At 34.2% G+C, this 20,270-nt stretch overlaps 1 protein-coding gene across 1 annotated transcript; it reads left to right on the top strand.

Annotated features, from left to right (window-relative positions):
* Positions 1–1,334: 1,334 nt before the first annotated feature.
* Positions 1,335–19,132, top strand: Pur-alpha (Purine-rich binding protein-alpha). Its single transcript, XM_070637891.1, has 8 exons — positions 1,335–2,061; positions 9,791–9,844; positions 14,305–14,423; positions 15,247–15,349; positions 15,404–15,522; positions 16,044–16,165; positions 17,085–17,190; positions 18,632–19,132. Exons 1-8 carry the CDS (start codon positions 2,037–2,039, stop codon positions 18,797–18,799), a joined length of 816 nt encoding a protein of 271 aa, XP_070493992.1. The 5' UTR covers positions 1,335–2,036; the 3' UTR covers positions 18,800–19,132.
* The last annotated feature ends 1,138 nt before the right edge of the window (positions 19,133–20,270 follow it).

Genomic DNA, 20,270 nt, shown 5'->3' with positions numbered 1-20,270 from the left:
ACCGTTAAGACCCAAAATTCATCAATTAGTGATCCACCGCATCTTAAGACTGAAATGTAACAAGGAAGTCAATTTTAGGGCATGATAAAGATCCACGAGCAGCATAAAGCAGCAAATCGCATGTGGTGCCAGCTTCAGGAGCCGACTGAGGGCCACACTTGATCTGTACGGTCAGTGAAAGAAGTAAGTACTTACAACAGCATGACTTATTGACATATCTCACAGAATCCAACAGAACTTGATATGGAAATTGACCTAGAACTGCTGAATCACCTCCGTAAATTCGTCTTTCTACTTTTTGAAGTGCTGTTTTGGAGCCTGACATGTTCAGTTGACTTTGATGTCTATTAAAGCTCTCAACGTCAGTTGAAGCAATCATCGATAATATTAACACAATTACAACAGCACTGTGCAGTCCGTGACTCACTTTCATTCCAAAAAAAAATTACTTTTGTTTACAATTTTGAAAAATCCTGAAATATTTTCATGGCAAACTTGATTTTTCTGAAGGAATTTGGTTGAGAAATCTGTAAATTTTGACTGAAATCGATGAAAAATGCTTTAGATTCAAGCAATGTGTCATTAAAGCTTAAACAACATTTATGACTAGACCTAGTTCCGCTCCATTTGTCGATAAACACCGAAGTTGACACGACTCCTATGTCCGTACTTCAACAATGTTCCCATTAGCACTAGATATAATGTTGGGTACATTGCAGCTAACGGGCAGCTAGTAGGTCACTGCTTCCTCTTGTTTCCCACTATTTCCCTCTGTTTTCCCCCTGTTTCCTCTTTGTTCCCAACACCCTCCCAAAAAATTGCTATTCGAGTCTAATTCCAATCATTAAGCAGTCTGTAAAGCTCAGAGCTTAGAAATGGCCAAAATTCCGATCAAAGGACGACTTAACTGTGGTCTGAGACCGGATTTCATAGAATCTGGTCGGAGGTTATAGTTAATCCGGTCTAGAGACGCACTTCTGGCCATTTCCCCACCATAAGCTTTCTTAGCAGACTGTAATACATCCAAAAAAGCTCATTTAGCATTAAAAAATTCCCAACGACTCCCAAAAAATTCAAAAAAATTCTTTCCATCCTCGACACGACTCATCATAGATTCGACTGTCATAGTCAGCTGTCTCTATAGCATCCAATAAGTCGGACAGAAACAACTATATATTCCATCAATTTCCATTTCACTTTCATACATTTTTATGCTTTTATAAGAATTCGCATGATACACACCCATACATGTGCAGGCACAGTCGACAGCATGTAGTCGACAAGCAGTAAGATGTGTTAAAGTAAAGCCACAACTACATCTATTTCCATTGCAAGTTATTCTCTCGGTGGTAGCGCAATTGAAAAAAAAAAAAGAATTTTCTAATTAAATTTAACCATCGATAAAGTTTAAGTCGCGCATAAAGTCTATCCAATAACGGTCAATAAAGTCCTGTAATGTTCAATTAACATGTAATTATATCGAATTAAACGCGATAAAATTGTGAAAAGTGAAATTTAAAAAAAATTGGCAATTTCGTTGGTCTGTAAAGGAACGCTCGCTCGATTTTCCTTCAGTTCTGTTGGATATACCTTCTTTTTTTTTGTATACACAAAAAAATTCAAAAAAAATTTTTTTTTTCATTTATAATTTAATTTAAAATTTAATTTACAAACTTGACATTGTGGTGGACTAAAAGTTGAGATTTTTGGACATAAATTGGACATAAAATCAAGTTCGATCGTCTTCTTCTTAGTCCATAAAAAATCTTGTGAAATTCTCAAGCAGCAAAAAAAAAAAAAAAAATTTTTTAGTGTCGACGCCAAGAAATTCTTCACATAGAAAGAGACAGCAAGAGCGCGCGCGTGTACCACTACATCCACAACAATCCACATCCAACGACTTGTACAACACAAAAAAAAAAAAAATATTCACATATTTATTTGGCAGTAAGTCGGTGGTGATCGGATCGCTCAGTGGATTAATAAGTTTTTTGTTGTCGGTTGAGAGTGGGATTTTATAGCCAATTATTGTGGAAATGAGTGACAGTGGATCTGAGCATAGTATGTTGATATTTTGATCATATCCATAAATCGTGTCAAATTTGATGGACATTCTTAAAAAATTTTTTTTTTTTCACAAGTGGCAGTGGAAAAATTTTTTTTCGTTCCTGATTGTGATTGTGCCTGCTGATTTTATATATGTACCAACAGTACCCATCAGCTGTATGGTCACCAATACAGTCACACATATTCTCTTTTGGACGAATTCAGCCATCTTGGATTTTCCCCCATTAAGCTCAAGACCAAAAAAAAAAAAAAAAGTTTAAAGTTTTTCGGTGTACAAGACGGGGACCGATTGATATTCAAGACCGGGTACAGGGCTGTGGGATTGAATTGAGAGTTGCTGGAATTAAGGCTTGCAGGCTGTCAATAAAAAAGGCAATTTAAAGTGGAAGTGAAATTGCAAAAATTAAGTATTGAGTATTTAAGTCCAGTGGAGTTCTGTTAAGGCATCCGTGTTGTGTTGTCAAGGTGAAAAAATTGAGATTTTTTTTTTTGGTTCCATTTACTTCCGACACAGCAGCACAAAAATTATTTGAGAGATTACGTGATTATGGAAGATATTTGGGGTATTATATGCAATGGCTTATGACCTTCCAAGTCTGTCATGTCCGTAAATTTAGAATTTTGAAAAAAAAAATTGTCATCGGTGACGTGATTTACAATTTTTTTTTGCGGACCGAACTGTGTCAATTAATTTAAATTTTATCCAATTTTTTTTTTTTTGTACATTAAAATTCATGAAAAAATCAATTTTTTTTTGTGTCTTCTTGTCATCCACAAAAAAAGAAGATTTTTTTTATATATTCACAAAATGTTCTGTCGATTCTGAATGTCTCTCTCTCTCTCTCACTCACTTATGTATGCGCACGCACACATTCTCAACAAATTCTTTACATATGTATTTGTGTATTATAATTTAATTTATACATGTGTGCATCCATATGGGTGCCAATTTCACATACAATCATACACAAACTTTCGTGTGGAAGTGAGTAAGAGAGTAACGGGAAGTGAGATGGAGAGAGACTTATGCCCATCAAGAGTTTGTCGACCTTTCCTAATGTAATACGCTGTGTGTGAAGCATAAAAAAAAACAGGCGAATTTATCGATTTTTTCTCTCTCTTTCTCACTCCATCATGGCCTCCTTTTACTCTCTCTCTCTCTCTCTCTCTCACCCCTCCCAAACCTCTAAGCTTAGCTTAATAAAGCTCAGTATGTGTATCACCATCTGGTTTTTTATGCTTGTATGTTCCTCACTTTTTTGGCCAGCTGGAAACAAGAGAAAAAAAATTCCTTAAAATATGGAGAAAAATCTCACACACACACATGCAAAGGCACACAAATACATGGAAAATTATGAGGAAAATTTCTTTGATTTTTTTCCAAGTTCGCATCTACGCATTTTATTTATGAGAAAATGTTTTCAACACGCTTTGAGCGGTCATTGAACTCACGAGATTGGGGGGTGGGTAAACCCCCCACCTACCCCCTCCCCACCTCTCTCTCATCTTCCATTTTCCTAAAGTTTTTCTTCTTCGTTTTTCGCTTGATGGCTCATTTTCTTATATTGGAGTTGCTGACTTTTTTTTTAATGGAATTTTGTGTGCTTTAAGCTTAATTTTTATGTACGGATGTGTCGTGTGTGTGCTGGATATACATACATGGCATTTAAATGGTCTTTTAAATGATGAAATAATGAGGAAAATTGAATGAGGGAATTTGACAATTTTCACTTTTTTTTGAAGGAGAGCTTTCGGTTTTTATGGGGAATTTGAAGCTTTTTTGAGGATGTTTTATGGATTTTGAGAATTTTTTAGGGTTTTTTGAAGGATTTGTTAAGAATTTTTGAAGATTTGTTGAGAATCCTGCAATTTTTCATCGATTTTTTGCTCATTTTTAAAGAATTTTCCCAATTTTCTCAATTTTCACAATTTTTTTTACAATTACTATGGAAAATGTCGAATTTTAAGCTTCTTATGGTCTTTTTCTACTCAATATCCATTAAAGTAGATGAAAAATTAATTTTACTTCCTTATTATGTTGACAAATGTCCTTTATTCCTGAGCTTATTGTGAATTTTTGACTAAAATATTGAAGATTTCCTGATTAAAGCCATCAAAATGCAGAATATGTCCTAATTAATTACTTACTAACTTCCTTGGTAAAGGCGGACGAGTTCCTGTTACCGAATTTAAAGTCGAAAGCTAGATCTGGCTTACGTAGATAGTATATCTTCATTAGAGCTTCCAAAAAGTTTAACATTTCACGAATAAATAGAGCAGTGATGGCAAACTTTTTATTTTTCTCGAAACTCCTAAGTAATAAGCTTCAACTGAAATTTACAAAAGCATATGATTCATCGCATTTTATAAAATTATTGATGGAACACTAGAGTGCCACAGCATACAGGTTGCCCACCACATTTATAGAGTTCTTGAAAAAGCTTTATTGGGCATCCATATGGCTACAAAAAATATACTACTTCCTTTTGGCCTTCATAAACGAGAGCCTTAAAAGCTCAAATACAGAAGTTCTTCATTTGTGTTGTTCGGGCAGCCAAGCGTGACTTGTCGAGTTTTATTCTTCAATGTTCAGTTCTACGCTGATATCATTCCCTAAGAAACAATGCCCATACTCACCTAAATCAGCATTTTAAATTATTCTTACTTACTCACTTACTTTGCTGGCTGTACAGATCAATTGTGATCCATGGCCGTCCTCAGATGCTCCAGTTTCTTCAGATGCTCAGTCAGATGGACCAGAATTCCAGTTCTTTCGTTGACTTCAGCTTGCCAATTTCCTACAATCAATTATTCAATCAATATAAACTGAGCATGCTCAATTTTTGTGAGCCTATTCATGCCTTCATGTCTGTTCTTACATCTTAATCAGAATACAAATTTTTTTTTCTTCAAACTTTTTCACTCTGTGTAGCCTTTTCGGTACTGTTGCTAAGAGAACATTTTCGCTTGATGTTATTTCAAAATAAATTGTAATAAGATATTGTGGTTGTCCATTGATCCAGTCAGTGGGTGGCTATTGACATTTTAAAAATAATTTTTTTTGTCAGCATACACACACCTTAGGGAATGTTTGGAAGTTATGTAATTTTTTATGCAATTTTGGGATAATTTAAGCAATTTAAAATAATAAAATTTAATTTTTAGACTTTTTCCGCCCCTCTTCAGTTGTTTGCCTTTCTGTATAGTTTTTTAGCAAAATCATGAACCCTAATTGACTTTCTGTAAAAAAATTGTGAACCCTTCATCCTCCCCTTTAGGCGTTTCATTATTTTCCATTATTTTCGGATGTAGTCTTACTAAATTTGACTAAAAATACTATTTTAAAGGATGTAAAATTACGAGGGTGGGGGATTTTCGGATTTTAAAGCCTTGCATTACCAATAGATTCTAATAACTCAATTGTGATCCATGACAAACTTAAGCTTTGATGCCAGAAATGTTCAAGAGACATGAACAGCTTTAGAAGGTTGTTTTAGATTGAATATAATTAATTTTGTGATTTTTTGGATCATCTGCCTTAGAAAATCCTTACAAATCGATGAATTACATCCTAAATTAGGGGTTTTCAATCCTGGGATCCCGGGATCAGTTTTTCCATTCCCATAATCCCTGAGTTGAGATTTGGACCCACGATTGACATCTCTACTCCGAATCGAGATGCTCATACACCCTTTCTTTTCCATCAATCTATGGATAAAACATAAAGTTGGTTTCAATGGTTCATAGACTCATAAAAGCTAAAGATTCTAATATTTTCGACATTATGTCATCATATGTATTTATTCAAAGAGTACAGTTCGATTGATCAATCTGAAATCTGGTCCAAAATTGACATGACTCCATCTTGGTGTATAAATCAGGTCATTAAGTCAATATCACCCCACCCTGGAACCAGAGTTGCAAAAACAGGTGTCTGTGACAGGCACAGACAACAGATCTGTCACAGATTTTGCCTTTTCGCAAGCAATGCCTTTTTACAGGCAATTCACAGATTAACAACTCTGCTTGGAATTGGATTTTACTTCAATTAACCAATTTTCACTACTCAAATTAGAACAAAATCCTCAAAATGACTTAAAGCTCCTTTCCAAAAACTCCCATTTTCAAGCCCCTCTAAATTACAACTTTCAATACATCCGATGTATCGATCTCCATTTACAGAAAAAAATAATTTTCGCATGATGTGAATTCATAAAATGAAGAGATGCGGAAAAAAAGAAAAAATGAAAAAAAAATCGAAAGTTATACGAAGGGAAACTGATTCTATTGTTCGAGAAGAAAAAAATTATTTTTTCACTTTATTTGTCTCACGAGGAATAAAAAAAAAAGTAAAGTTGAATTTTTAATGGCAGGCTGATTGAGAAAAATGAGTATGTTGTACATTATTAAGGACTTTGATGACTTGATGAAGATTTTTTTGGATTCTTTGAATTGTTCTCATGGGTAATAATGAGGTGATGATTGGAATTTTAAAATGGGGAATTTTTAATGGGAAATTTTGAGAGTTGTTTTGACTTCAGGGGCTGATTATTCTGGAGAAATCGACCCAAGATGAAGCTGTTGACTGTATATTAACTCTGTAATTCATTTTAGAGCTTTAAATTCAATGTAGATGGATCTGTTGGGTGTATATTGACCGTACAATCCTTACTAGACCCTAACAGACAAGGAGTTTGCTTTTTTGTGCTAGAAATACCACTTTGGTGCCCAAAATCTATCAATTTGGCTACTAGAGAGAGCTTGAAGTTGACTGGTATGCAGTATGAAGTCAATTTGATTAGAATCGACTGTTTAATGATCTCTGATCAAGACTTAGACACTCATAGAGAATCTAGTAAAGAGACTGAACATCGTTGGGGGTCAGGTCTTGCTCTTACTAGCTTCTAGACCTTCTTACATCCACTTAACTTCCATTTTCTCTCCTAATTTCTTCTTTTTTGGACTAAATTCTTTGATTTGCTGTATATTTTACACAAAAATTGGTCAAACTCGTTAACAAGACCCAAATAGCTCCTAGTCCTCAAGAACCCTTCCTCATAGTCCTCTAAAGCACTCCCCCTAGTCCTTATAATCCCTCTTCCCTCCCCTATCCTTAACATCACCCACAATAATCAAATTCCCATTCACAAAACATCCCCCAAAATATTACCAATTAATCTACTCATTTGCAATATAAATCTTTAAGTCAGTTGTCATGCACAAAAGATTAAGTGCCAATAAATGAGAGATTGTTATGTGTAAAATACCCACATTAAAAATCATATCATATATTTATTCATAGCCAGTCAATTTCCATTTGATCGAATATAAATTGTTGTTCATTCAGTGAATATTCATTCTAAATCTTAAATATATATGAAGGAAGTGATATTATGCTTTTGTGAATGGGAATTTGATTATTAAGTGGAAAAATTTTTGATGAAAATTTGGGAAAATTAGGGAAAATTTGGGGGGGGGGTGGGACAATATTGGAGATTTTGAATTTTTTGGGTTTAGTCTGGGGTAAAATTGAGAATTAGGGGATGGAATAGACCAATAAACTCTAACTGTAGTGTTGAATATGGAATCGTCTAATCACAGCTTGTCCCATTCGCAGAGAAATCCTCAAAAACTGGCTTTAAGCTTGTCAGATAAACCCAAAATTTGGTATTATGATAGGATTATGTTATAGTCAAATTTTAATACTTTTGGTGTACCTGCATTGTACCGTACCATCTCCTGAGAATTCACCCCCAGAATCACACCTGAAAAGCTCCAAGCCAGCCTAAATTTTCCACTCATTATCCCAAAATAACATCAACATTTAACACAATTTTCTTCACCCATCGTTGCATTATAATCAATGGAAATACCCCACATATGTATATGTTTCAAATTATGCAAAAATAAATAAAAAGTCTCTTACATGAATGACACACGTGCATGACCTCTTGATATATTATATGAATTATATTCAATTTTAATCCAATAACAAGGAATTTTGTTATGAAAGTTTTTATTTTCTGGCTTGATTGTAGGATTTTTATATTGTGAAATGATGTCCTGGGGAGGTGATTTATTGGGAATTTTGGAATGTGTGGAAGGGTTGTAGGCATTGGAATTGGCAAAAGCTATTAATAATCATGTGATACAGAAAATTCTGTTCAATTTTGGGATATCAGTGCCTTCGGTTCATGTAGGAACACATCAAATCGCTGTTGGGACTCAATTGGAGTCGGGATACGCTGGATTTGGGCTTTAGAGATCATTTAGAGTTCTGTGAAGTCCAATAGAGTCCGATTGAGTCTGATTAAGTCCGTTAAAGTCCGCTGGAGTCCGTCAAAGTCCGCTGGAGTCCGTCAAAGTCCGCTGGAGTCCGTCAAAGTCCGCTGGAGTCCGTTAGAGTCCACTGGAGTCCGCTGAGGTTCGCTAAGGTCCGCTGTGTCTTCAATTGTCCTATAAAGTCCAACTAGACTCTATACGAACTCTTTAAGTCCGACTCTTGGAGTTTTTCAAGCAATATCTCATGTTATCGACCAAAATAAGCCAGAATTCGACTCAAAAGTGCCTTCAATCACCAAATTCCAAACAACCTTAATGTAAATTTTGAAAAAAATCTCCAAAAAGCTTCATCAAATCCCCAACCAGCCTACCCAACCCTCTTTTCTCATCCTCATTTCCCTCCATCAAATAACTCATTTTATCAGCAATTATTCCAACTCGTTATATATTTTTACTGTACCGAAAAAAAACAAGAAATCATAAATACAAAGACTTGAAGAATAAGAAGTCATGAAAAATGTTGCGTGTAATATATCACTGCCATTGCCTGTTCCCAAGAAAAAAAGCTCAGCTCTACTCTGTGTGTGACGACAAAAAAAAAAAATATGAAAAAAAATTGTTTTTCTTCTTTTATGTCGCGTTGAATATTTTTATAGTTCAGGTTTTATTGGTTGTAAGGTTCTTGTTGTTGAGGTTGGGATTGGGTATGTGGTTGGGTGGGTAAGGGAGGAGAGGGGAGGAAGGGTGGTAATGGTAGGTGGGGTCGTTAGTCAGGTCATATTGGCAGATTTAAGCTCATTTACTGCACTAAATAATGACTTACTTTAACAGGCGAACAGCTTGCTCACTTTAAATGGACTAGATGTGCTTCCCGTCAGCGGTGTCCTCAAGTTCTTCTGGAAGCATTCTCTGTGCCTCTTTGGGTTATTTATCGTCTCTACTAAGGCAATGATGGTTCCTTAGTTACATATTGACATGATTTATTATGAATACTTAATTTGGCTTCTGTATGGAATCATTATGGCTGCCAACTGGATGCGGCTTCAATTTGACAAATTTCAGACGAATTTTTAACAAATTTTCAACATTAAAGCTACGAAATAGTCTTAAAAATGACGGAATCCACGTCTACACACCTAATGCACAACACACTAGAGTATCAGGACTCATAGGCTAACCAGCAACTGCTGCCGATAGCTACAACAACATGTCTACCTCCATCCATCTCCCCCCGAACTTCTTCGTCTCCTTCATCTTGCATTTTTATGCTCAAAAAAGAAATTTTTTCACCTTTTTTGCCACTCGACATATTTTTATACTTTTTCCATCCTCAATCGTATCATCATTTTGGTGATAAAAATGAACATCGTTTGACACACAAAAAGAACCATCTGAAAAATTACATAAAATCTAAAAAAACATATTTTTTTCTTTTTCACAGAGGACTACCGAGAAGGCGACGATATGGGTGGTGGCGCCGGCGATTTCGATTCAGGTAAATATAGGTGGAAAGAAGTGAAGATTTATTTTAAGCTTGTGAATTTTTAAGTCTCCGAGTGGACAAAAAGATGTTCATGGCAAGTTAATGTCCAGTTGATGACTAGTTCTAACATATTTGTATCCACTCGGAGTCAGTTTGTATTTAAGTGGAACGACTATGTTCAATTGCTAAGTCCTTAAAGCAATAAAGCAACTCGGAGTGAAATTTGCAAGAAATTTTAAGATAAATAGTCAAAAATTCATCATTTGCACGCTTTTGACTATCATTTCTGTAAGATAAACTTGAGCATTTTACCACAAAAATGGAGAAAATTAAAGAATTTTGTCAAAAAGTGAAGGTATGGGTTGAAGAGGGCTGACAAAGGGGCAAAGTTAAAGTTTCCCGATGTTTTGGTCTAAATAGGAAGTTTCGGTTTCAGTCTTGAGAATTTGCCGAGACCGAGACTTCTAGAAACCTCAACAACGCCGTTGAAAGCTTCTGGGTTAATTTCATCCTCTCTTCCACCCTCTTCTCCCTTGGAAACGTTCCTGCTTTAAGATATGATTTGAGTGCAAGAGCATCATCATTCTGAATGCATAACTATACCCACGTAACCTTAGCAACCCCCAAAAAAAACATAAAAATCTCCATTTATTCGAACAGCACACCCAGTTCGTTAGGGTAACTCAGTGTCGCTGTATTAACTGTAAGAGTCAAAGTTGCTCTGACGGCACAGTGACGGTGGATTTCAATCCTCTTTTTACGACAGAAAATGAGGTTCGCTGCATTGTGCTACTCGGGTTAATGACTTAATTTTAGCCATTTTCTTGCAATTTAAATTCAAAAAAAACTCTAATTTTGCTGCATTTGTCTTCTTCTCAGAGTATCTAATTGTGTAACAATATTGAATAACTATCTTTATTGTCAATTTCAATCTCTAACGTCTCCAAGAACTCCAATTCTAATTGAAAGACTACAAACTAAATAAAATATTATGCAACCCACTTTGGAGTCACGTTTTTTTGTGCTAATGCATTTATGATAAAGAAAAAAAATTGTAAATATGACTTTATGTGCTGAAAAGTTTTGTGTTTTTCTCTTTTTTTTGCATACAATGACACAAGTGTGGGTAGTAAAATTGTATTAAGTCATAATTCTTGTTACTATGTACTTTTCGGATATGAAGTTTGTTGTCACTTTTTATGTGTGTGGGATTTTGATTCTATGAATTTGGATATTTAAATAAGTTTTAAATTATTGGGAATTTGGATTGATTATGGGGAAGATTTTGGATGGTGATGTAAAGGATTTGAGTGGAGACAGTTGGTGATAATTTTGGGAATTAAAGCTAATTGTTCATGAGTGGCAATTTTCATTATTTGTAAGGGATTAAAACTGTTAGGATTTATCAAAATTGATCAAAAATTCGAGCAGTATTGTCCGAAGAATCGTATCCTTTGCTGTAAAATGGACCTAATTTTAACAACACGGTGTCTTCTGGGCAACATTCGGCGTCAAACCAGTGCTTGATCAGTTTCGCAACCTTGACTTCCTATCAAATGAGTTAATTGCTCATAAGTAAGGGTTGTTTAAGGCTAATCGAAACTACAGCTAAATGGAGTGACTGTACAGAAGTAATGAAGGAAATTATGAAGGATACAACCTTACTTTTTGCTATTGATCTAGTTACACAGCAACAGAGCAATGCTCTATAGTGATTTTTATGTCCCAAACTAGATGGTCTTCTTAAAAACTGGCTCGATTGATTTACAAACTTCCATTCAGTAATTGATTAGTATATAATGATCAAATATGACTATGGCACTCATCTTAAAATTGATAGAAATGGTAAAAAGTACATAGACAACATACTAGCCCTAATATACAAGAATAAGCTCAATTAACATCTTGCGGTACCTAATGAGCATGGTTATATAGTATTTAGTAGAATATGAGCCTTTAAATCCATGTATATGCTCAATAAGCATCATACGGTATCAATTAGCTTCAGAATAGGCTAACCAATTAACATACTCATTGGATACTGTAAGATGCTTATGAGTATTTGCTCCAAATTTAGGGTAGTGACACTACAAAAATTGCATAACAAAATCTTCAAAATTCCTCCAATTTTCATCCTCAAAACTCAACATAAGCTTGACATAAGCCTCAAAAAAAAAATCTAATTCCCAACCATTTTCAACTATTTCTAACTTCAAATAAACTTCCAAAAAAAACACAAAACAAAAACAAAAAAACAATTCAGAGTTCATTGACCATTTAATTAGGTTCCCATATCGGCAGCAAATAAAAAATAAAAAAATAGAATCAAAAATTCATGTGACAATGTCAGAATGTACAAAAAAAGTCAATGGATAGGAAATTAAGGACAATTCGAGACATAATTTACTTGTTATTTATGACTATACATTAAAAAGCTGTTCTTATAGGAAATTAATTTATGAATCGGTCCACTTTACATTGTTGTTGTTGTTGGACATTTAGAGACATTTTAGTGGAACTGCAGAAAAAAAATTGTTGAAAAGTTTGAAAATGGGAAACAAAAGTTGTTAATTAAAATTTATTGTTTAATGCTATTTAAGGAGGAAATTGCATGCTGTTTTTGCTTAAATGATATTAAATTTATTAGATTATAAATAAGAAGATTAAGCTCTCAAATCCATGCCATTTGCCTGTTAGGGCTCCTGAACATGACTTCTCGGACAAACTCGGTCTTGGTCTCGGTCTCGAGAATTTGTCAAGTCTTAATGCTGATTTAGTGTATTTAAGGCGAACAAGCTCTCAAATGAATGCTTATTTTGCATGTTAAAGCTCAATATCGAGATCAGAATCAAAATTATTGAAGATACTTACTTAATTTGCTGGTAGTACAGGACAGAGTTTTCAGGACTATGTGAATTGAGCTTTTGAAGTCCAGAGAAGTCAGACTCCAAATTGTAGTCCTGCAAACTGTGCTAAACATAACTACTCTGATTCATGACCTTCTTTAAATTGTTGCTAAACGCTCTACTACTTGACTGCTTGACTGCCATGGTTGATTGTTATTTGGATGGATTAGTAATATTCATTCCATTTGCTTATTACGAAACGTTCTTAGAATTGAGTAGGGAGGTTCGAGATTTTGTTATGGCTCAAATAATGAATTTTGTTTTTTTCCTAGAAAATTAATTACGATATTGAAGGAAAAGAAGTTGGTTTCACATAAAAAATTGTCAAATTGAGGATTTTTCGTAACTTTTCAATCTTTAAAATTGTGAAAATATTACAATTTATATGAAATTTTTGGAGAATAAATCGAGTTGACTTTAATTGATCAAATGTCCAAAATATGCTAGTGTGATTCAGGCATGTTGCTTAATTTTGGATAGATGTATCGAGCAGAGTGGACAAAAATACGTCGATTAATTCTCGAGATTAGTCCGTTCTACTGCTACTAGAGCGTTGGAGTACCGTTCTAACGACCCAGGATCAATCTAAGGGAAAGTCTAGTTGATTCGGGTGCTTTTTCGCTGTTTCAGTCACACCAACTCGGTTTGTTTAATTCGCGATACACAAATTGTGGCTAGGTACGTTGCATTGATATACCCTGGGTGATAAAAAATATGGAAATCTCAGTCTCAGTCTCGGCATCAGGTTCTGTCAATTCGAGATGTCTTGTGGTATTTTGATTACTTTTAAGCCATAACACAATGTCAATTCAGATTTTGTATTGATCTGACTTCTGAGTTGACAAGCCACCATTTGCAATCCGTCAGTAGAGAATAATTTCCACATGACACTGGAGGCCGGTCTTCATGGAGTCCTGTCAACTCTGCCCAGCTCTCCATACAAAAGTCCATCTATTTTTCAAGCTCTGTCAAAAACTAATCAAAAATACATCTCAAATATTACAAAATTTCCTTCAAAAACTTCTCCACATGAAGCATCATAATGTAATACTTGCTTCACTTTAAAGCACTTTTATGACATAATATGCTTAGTATTATGGAGCTTAGTGATAAGAAAAGTTTATTAAAGATAACAAAATTTTAAAGAAAAAAACTTTTTCTTGATTTACATTTGGGACTATTTGATTAAAAAGTGAATAATTAATGAACAGCTGTAAGCAAGTCAGAGACTTGAGTTTGATGTCCTTATTATGGATCTAAGCTATGGATCTGAGTATAATGGATCCTTTAGAATGGTTCAGCCATGGATTGCAGGCCTGGATTTAATGCAGTTTATGGATGTCTAGGCCTGTGGCTTTATAGGTTGTCCAAGGCTGTAGACCTGCTGTTTTTGGATGAAATCTTCACCAGAGCTTGAAGTCGACTTGGATTATGTATGAAGCCCTGCTGACTAATGTCGATTTTGTCCATACAAAATCCGAGTCGACTTCAAGCTCTTCCCTACACTAATCAGCACAAATTCCTGAACATCCTTAACTAATTCTCATTAATTTTCATTTAATTTAGGTCAGCCGAATAATCAAACAGAGCAGGAGCTTGCCTCTAAATGCTTGCAGATTCAATCAAAGCGATTTTATCTTGATGTAAAGCAAAATCGACGTGGTCGATTCATCAAGGTCGCTGAGGTGAGTTTTTAAGAATTTTTTTTTTATATTTATTGTACATCCAGCAGTGTGGGGGTGTCTAATTAAATTCCGTAGGGATCAGACTTTTTCTTTATAATTGAATAATTAGATGTGTTTTTGTATAATTATTTCAAATTAAAGTCAAATTTGTACACGATGTTGTGTTATTTATATCAAGTGGTAATTATGGAGGGGATTAATGTGTACAAATTTGTGATGTAACTGAGATGCATAATTAGAGGAAATTGCATTTTTTTTGGGAGTAAAAATGGGTCAAAATCCGTCGTTATGGCACAATTAGCTCAATTCCACGTCTTTCTATAATTGGTGCTGAACCAAAATCAGCTGTCAGGATGGGGACATAGTGGGCGTCATGTCATCTACTTCTTGCTGTTCACAGATTGATTATTCTTGAATTATAGTCCGGGATTGTCTCGATATTGAGAATTTGAAGAAGTTGAGACCAGAATTGGCAGATTTGTGGTTGTCAGGACTCAATGAAGGCTTCAAAATGTGAGATCCAAGTAGCCTGGACTCCTTTAGAAGCATTGCTACAATAGAATTCTGAAAATTCTGGTCTAGACATTGGAAACCCACACTTAAGAACCTTATTAGACTCAGTTGAAGGCCGAAGAGCACAATTCGGTTAATTGATCCAAAATCAGGCTCCAGGCCAAAGTGACTCTGACTTGATGCCTGACCAGCACCATACCAAAGTCACTTCAACCTGGAGAAAGATTTTGGATCAATTAAGAGACGTGTGCTGACATGGGCTAGTTTAAACAATCTCACAAACATTAATACATTTCTATCTCATTTCCAGATTGGCGCCGATGGTCGTCGTTCGCAAATTTTCTTAGCTCTTTCAACGGCATCCGATTTTCGCGGACATCTTTCAACATTCAGTGATTTTTATTCATCATTAGGTGAGCCTTTAACTAAATTTTTCTTAAATCATGACTAATTTCAATTTATTTTAGGTCCCCCAAATCCCGAGAATGTACCGGAAGATGGAAAGCTGAAATCAGAATGTATAGTCAAAGAGAACAGACGTTACTACTTAGATTTGAAGGAAAACGCGAGAGGACGTTTCTTAAGAGTAAGTTGGTTGACGGATGTTGTTGTATGTTGGGTTGAAGGGCAGTTTTAAAGCAGTTTTGAGGATGGTTCGGATCAGAGTTGGTGATAAAGCATGAACTATGGATTGCATCAGTCAGAATAGGCTACTTGGAAGCTGTGCAAATGCATTCAAATTTATGTCAAAATGCATGACCTTAATTAGCATCTTATAGACTAATTGATGAAGCATTTACTGTAGATTGCATTCTATGATGGACATAGAGCATGCCTCCATGCTGTCATGATGCTGTACTGCCATCATTGCATCCCGAAACTATTAGAGCATGCTTATCATTTGTTACAGGTTGTAGACTAAAATTCGCTGATGTTTATCTCTCCTAAGCTACTTTTAGTGCCGTACCAAATGCAAATTTGCGAATTTCAGGAGGATTTCTTCCAGATTCTTCCTAAGCTGCTTCAACAATCCAAATCAATGAATCAATTTGCATTCAAAATTCAATATCATTTTTAACTCAATCTTATCATCTTTTCTCTTTTAAGGTATCACAAACAATCACCCGCGGTGGTCCGCGGTCTCAAATCGCCATTCCAGCGCAGGGCTTAGTCGAATTTCGTGATGCATTAACGGATCTTTTGGATGAATTTGGTGACTCTGATGGCGGGTTAGTATTAATTAAATTTTTTCTGAACTTTACAATTTTGGCTCTTTTTGTTATTAAAATTGTCAAAGCAGAGCTCATAGTTGACTCTAATTTTGTATGGAATCGAGTCGACTTGAGTTGACAGCTTCATACAAAATTCGAATCAGCCTTGAGCTTTGTCTCAAAGTGATATTCGAATAGTGCAAGTCTGTTAATTGATTCAAAATCCGGAACCAGGCTGGCATAACTGTAACATGATGACGGATTCAAACCACATCCGACATAGACACAAAGTGAGAGTTATGCCTGGTGGTCCCAGGATTTTTGATCAATTAACCAATTTGTGCTATTTTGGACAGTATGTGATGATTGAGTAGAGCTGTGAAATTAGAACATATTGACTGTTTCATAAGAGCTGACTCATAGATGTTGAATAAGACTATGACTAGCCTGAGTGGTCATGAACATGTTATACGACGGATTCTTACATAGTAAGGATTTTTGAGACCGAAATCAAGACTTGCTAGTCTCAGAACCAGTTCCAGTCCCAGATTTGTTTCGGTTCTTGTCTTGCTGTAGGTTTTGATTCCAGTTTCAATCCCGTTCTCGATTCCGTTCTCGGTTCTGTTCTGGATCCGTCCTCAGTCCCGTTTTGAATTTCATTTTTGGTTTCATCTCAGTTCTATTCTCATTTCCATTCTGAGTCCCGAACTCAATCCCGTTCTAGTCCCGTTTTATATCCCTATTTTCGGTTCCGTTCTCAGTCTTGTTCTCCAAAATTCGTCCAAACCGAAACTTCAATCACTCCTTATTCCTAGCTTCCACAGCTTTACTCTTCCTCAATCAATACCTCAATCACAGTTCAACCCATCTACATATCTATAACCATGTCAATCCATAACTAATCAATTTAATTTAATTAATATTTTATCAAATTTAGATTTAAAGGTGAACTGCCCGAAGGACGTCACTTGAGAGTCGATAACAAAAACTTTTATTTCGACATTGGCCAAAATAATCGTGGCATCTACATGCGAATGAGTGAGGTAGGTTGTGTAGAATAGTAAAAAAAAAATGGAAATTGTCCAGAAAGAGATGGAAAATGGGAATAAAAATTGCATAAATGTGCAGCGTACATACGATAAACTATACATTGAAATGTAGTAAAAATAGAGGGTGTTGGGGTGTTGGGGTGGTGGATTTATTGCAGGATGTATTGGAGTATTTGTGACCTAATTTTAAGTTGTGTTGCACATGTGGAATTAAAATTAGGTCAGTAGATTAAATGCTGTTATTTATCATCCACGACCTATTTCTTATGTCATAATATTGAGATGAATATTTTAATAGATAGGATTTTGGGGCTTGTGGATTTAGAAAAAAAAAATATTTTTTAATTCCGATTCTTATTTTTATATAGGACAATATGGGGAGATTAATTGGATTTTTTTAAAGGATTTTATAGCTGTTTGTAGCTTATAGCAACCATTTGGCAAGCATTAAGAGTTTAGTTGGATATTAGATCATTTAAAGTCTCAATTTTGGTGCATTCCATTCTGATTTGCAACAGTTTGTTGCAAAAATGACAGGATTTTGAGAGTCTGGACCCTTAACATCCAATAAAGCACCTTCACTCGAGTCCAGACTCTAATTAAGGTGCCTAAGCTTTAGAATCCTGTTCATCTGACTCTGTTGCTGACTCTTTCACCTAGTTTGTACAAATCATCTGTCCGAACTTTAAGCTGACATTCTATCATTACTGTTTTGAGCCAAGCTCCTGTTTGCCATGGAATGGAGTCATATCTATCAACTTCAATAGATCAGGACGCTGGTTGAGGTAGAGTCAGGTCAAATTAAGAGCTTCTCTAGTGTCTTTAGTGGTCACTGGTCTCTGCCAAAGTCCTACCAGGTCCGGTATGATTGGACAACTGCTTGGATTAAGAGGAAAACAAGGACAGGGTGTGGGTCGGGTGTCTGGGGTTGTTAATGGTCATACGTAATGATTAGGGAGCATAAAATGTTGAGACAAAAGTCATTTGAGGAAATAAAGAAAAATTATGACAGTTGATGGAGATTTTTGGTGGATTCTTTTGGGTTTCAGTGAAAATGGCTCGATTGTCTGGATTGTGGATTAGATTTTAGGGGTATCTGAATGACACAAGTCACTGGGTCAGATGAGGGAATCCACATATTCCACATTTCGGTTCATAATTTTGTGACAAAGCTTTAAATTGGGTGGAAGTAGTCTAAAATTGTAATTTTAGTGTTACGTAATTTATGAACATTACCTAAGGCTGTAGAGCTGATCAAAATTGACGAAAATTGATGAAAATCTGTTTGATCAATTCCAAACCCTAACAGGCAAAGAGCATGCTGTCATGGTACAGGAAGACCACTAAGGTACCTAAAAGCGGCATCTATGCCTGTTAGGGACCCCCTTAAGAATCCAAAATGAATAAAAACTGACTAATTCTTATCTAATTTTAGGTCAAGAGCAACTTCCGAACCGCAATAACTGTACCCGAAAAGTGCTGGTCTCGTTTTCGCGATATCTTAAATGACTACTGTGAAAAAATGTCCCAGACCGCAACGACCACTGCCGATAATAATACACAACAAGCGCAATCATCACAATCTGGTGGTTCGCAAAAATAAATTCTCTAAAAAATTTATTATAAATAATTAAAAATTAAACAAACAAAAAAAAAGAAAACAAAATGAAGAAAGTAAAAAAAAAAGTTTAATTAACAACACAATTAAGAAACTACAAAAAAAAAATGATATAAAAAAGAAGTTATAATACACATACACACACACGCCACCTCCTACAACAGTTGATTTCAACAGATTTGAACTTCCACGTGTACGCGCGGAAGTTTAAGAAAAAACTTTTTTGGCGGCTAATGTTTTTAAATTATTATTTTTATTGTTTTTCCGATAATAACGAAATAAATAATAATAAAAAAAATAATAAAAAAAAAATAATAAGTAACAAAATCCTTTTTGGCATTGAAATAAATAGAGACGCATGCTTCCGTTTTGTGAAGCTGACACAAACAGAGAAATGTGAAAGAAAAAATTTTTGGATTTTTACTAAAAAATGCTTGCTGTAATTATTATGTTTTTATTGCTTAAAAAATTTTTAATATATACATATAAAAAATATTATATTTTTTTTTTTTTTTGTTAATTTATAAGTGAAAAAAAAATGGAGTAAATTTGATTAAATTTTTATAAAATTTAATAATTTTTAATTATTAATAAAAAAACGAAAAAGTAAATACAAAAAAAAAATACATTTTTTTTGGAATGATCGAAGACGAATTAAAAAATTGGAAATTGAATGATAAAAAATGGATGAAAAATTTGGAAAAGAAACACAAAAATCAAATTTATATTTTTTCATATTTATTAGAGAATTGAGAAATGTTTTAAGAAATTTAAAAAATGTTTATTAATTTTGCATTTTAATGGAAAAAATAATAATCCTTTTGGTATGGAATGTCTAAAAATCGGGATGTGGGGGACTTTTGTGAAATGTGAAAATTTTTAGATTTTTAAAAATTATGAAAGAAGAAAAAAAATAAACTTCAAAAAATTGAAAATTTAAATTAGTTTGAAATTTTCAAAGTTGAAATTTACATTTAAAATTTGTTAAAATTTTAAAAAAATTAAAATTAAATTTTTTTTTAAAAATTTTTTAAAATTGATAAGTTTGAAAAATTCAAAAATTTGATGAAATTTCAAAAATTTTAAAAATTCAAAAAATTTTAAAAATTCAAAAAATCTGAAAAATTGAAAATTTTAAAAATGTTTGAAAATTGAAATTTATAAAATTTCCTTTCAAAAAAAGTTTAAAAAATCAAATATTTCAAACAAATCGAATTTTAGTGCATTATCTGCATAATTGTTGTCAAAAATCTTAAAAAAAATGTCTAGTATGACTAGCTATTCTGGCTCTAAGCCAAATCTGTTCAAAGAACAATAAATCTTATAAAAATCAACAAAAACAAAAATATTCAAAAAATCACAAAAATTCAATAAAATTGAAATAAATTCGAAAAAAACATTTCAAAAAATTGAATTAAATTTTCAAAAAAAATTCAAAAAATTGAAATAAAATTCA

Source organism: Chironomus tepperi, unplaced genomic scaffold (genome assembly GCF_022539635.2).
Source record: "Chironomus tepperi strain 1889 unplaced genomic scaffold, CSIRO-AGI_Ctep_v1 contig_168, whole genome shotgun sequence".
NCBI classification, from domain to species: domain Eukaryota; kingdom Metazoa; phylum Arthropoda; class Insecta; order Diptera; family Chironomidae; genus Chironomus; species Chironomus tepperi.
This window is presented reverse-complemented; position numbering and strand designations above follow the sequence as displayed.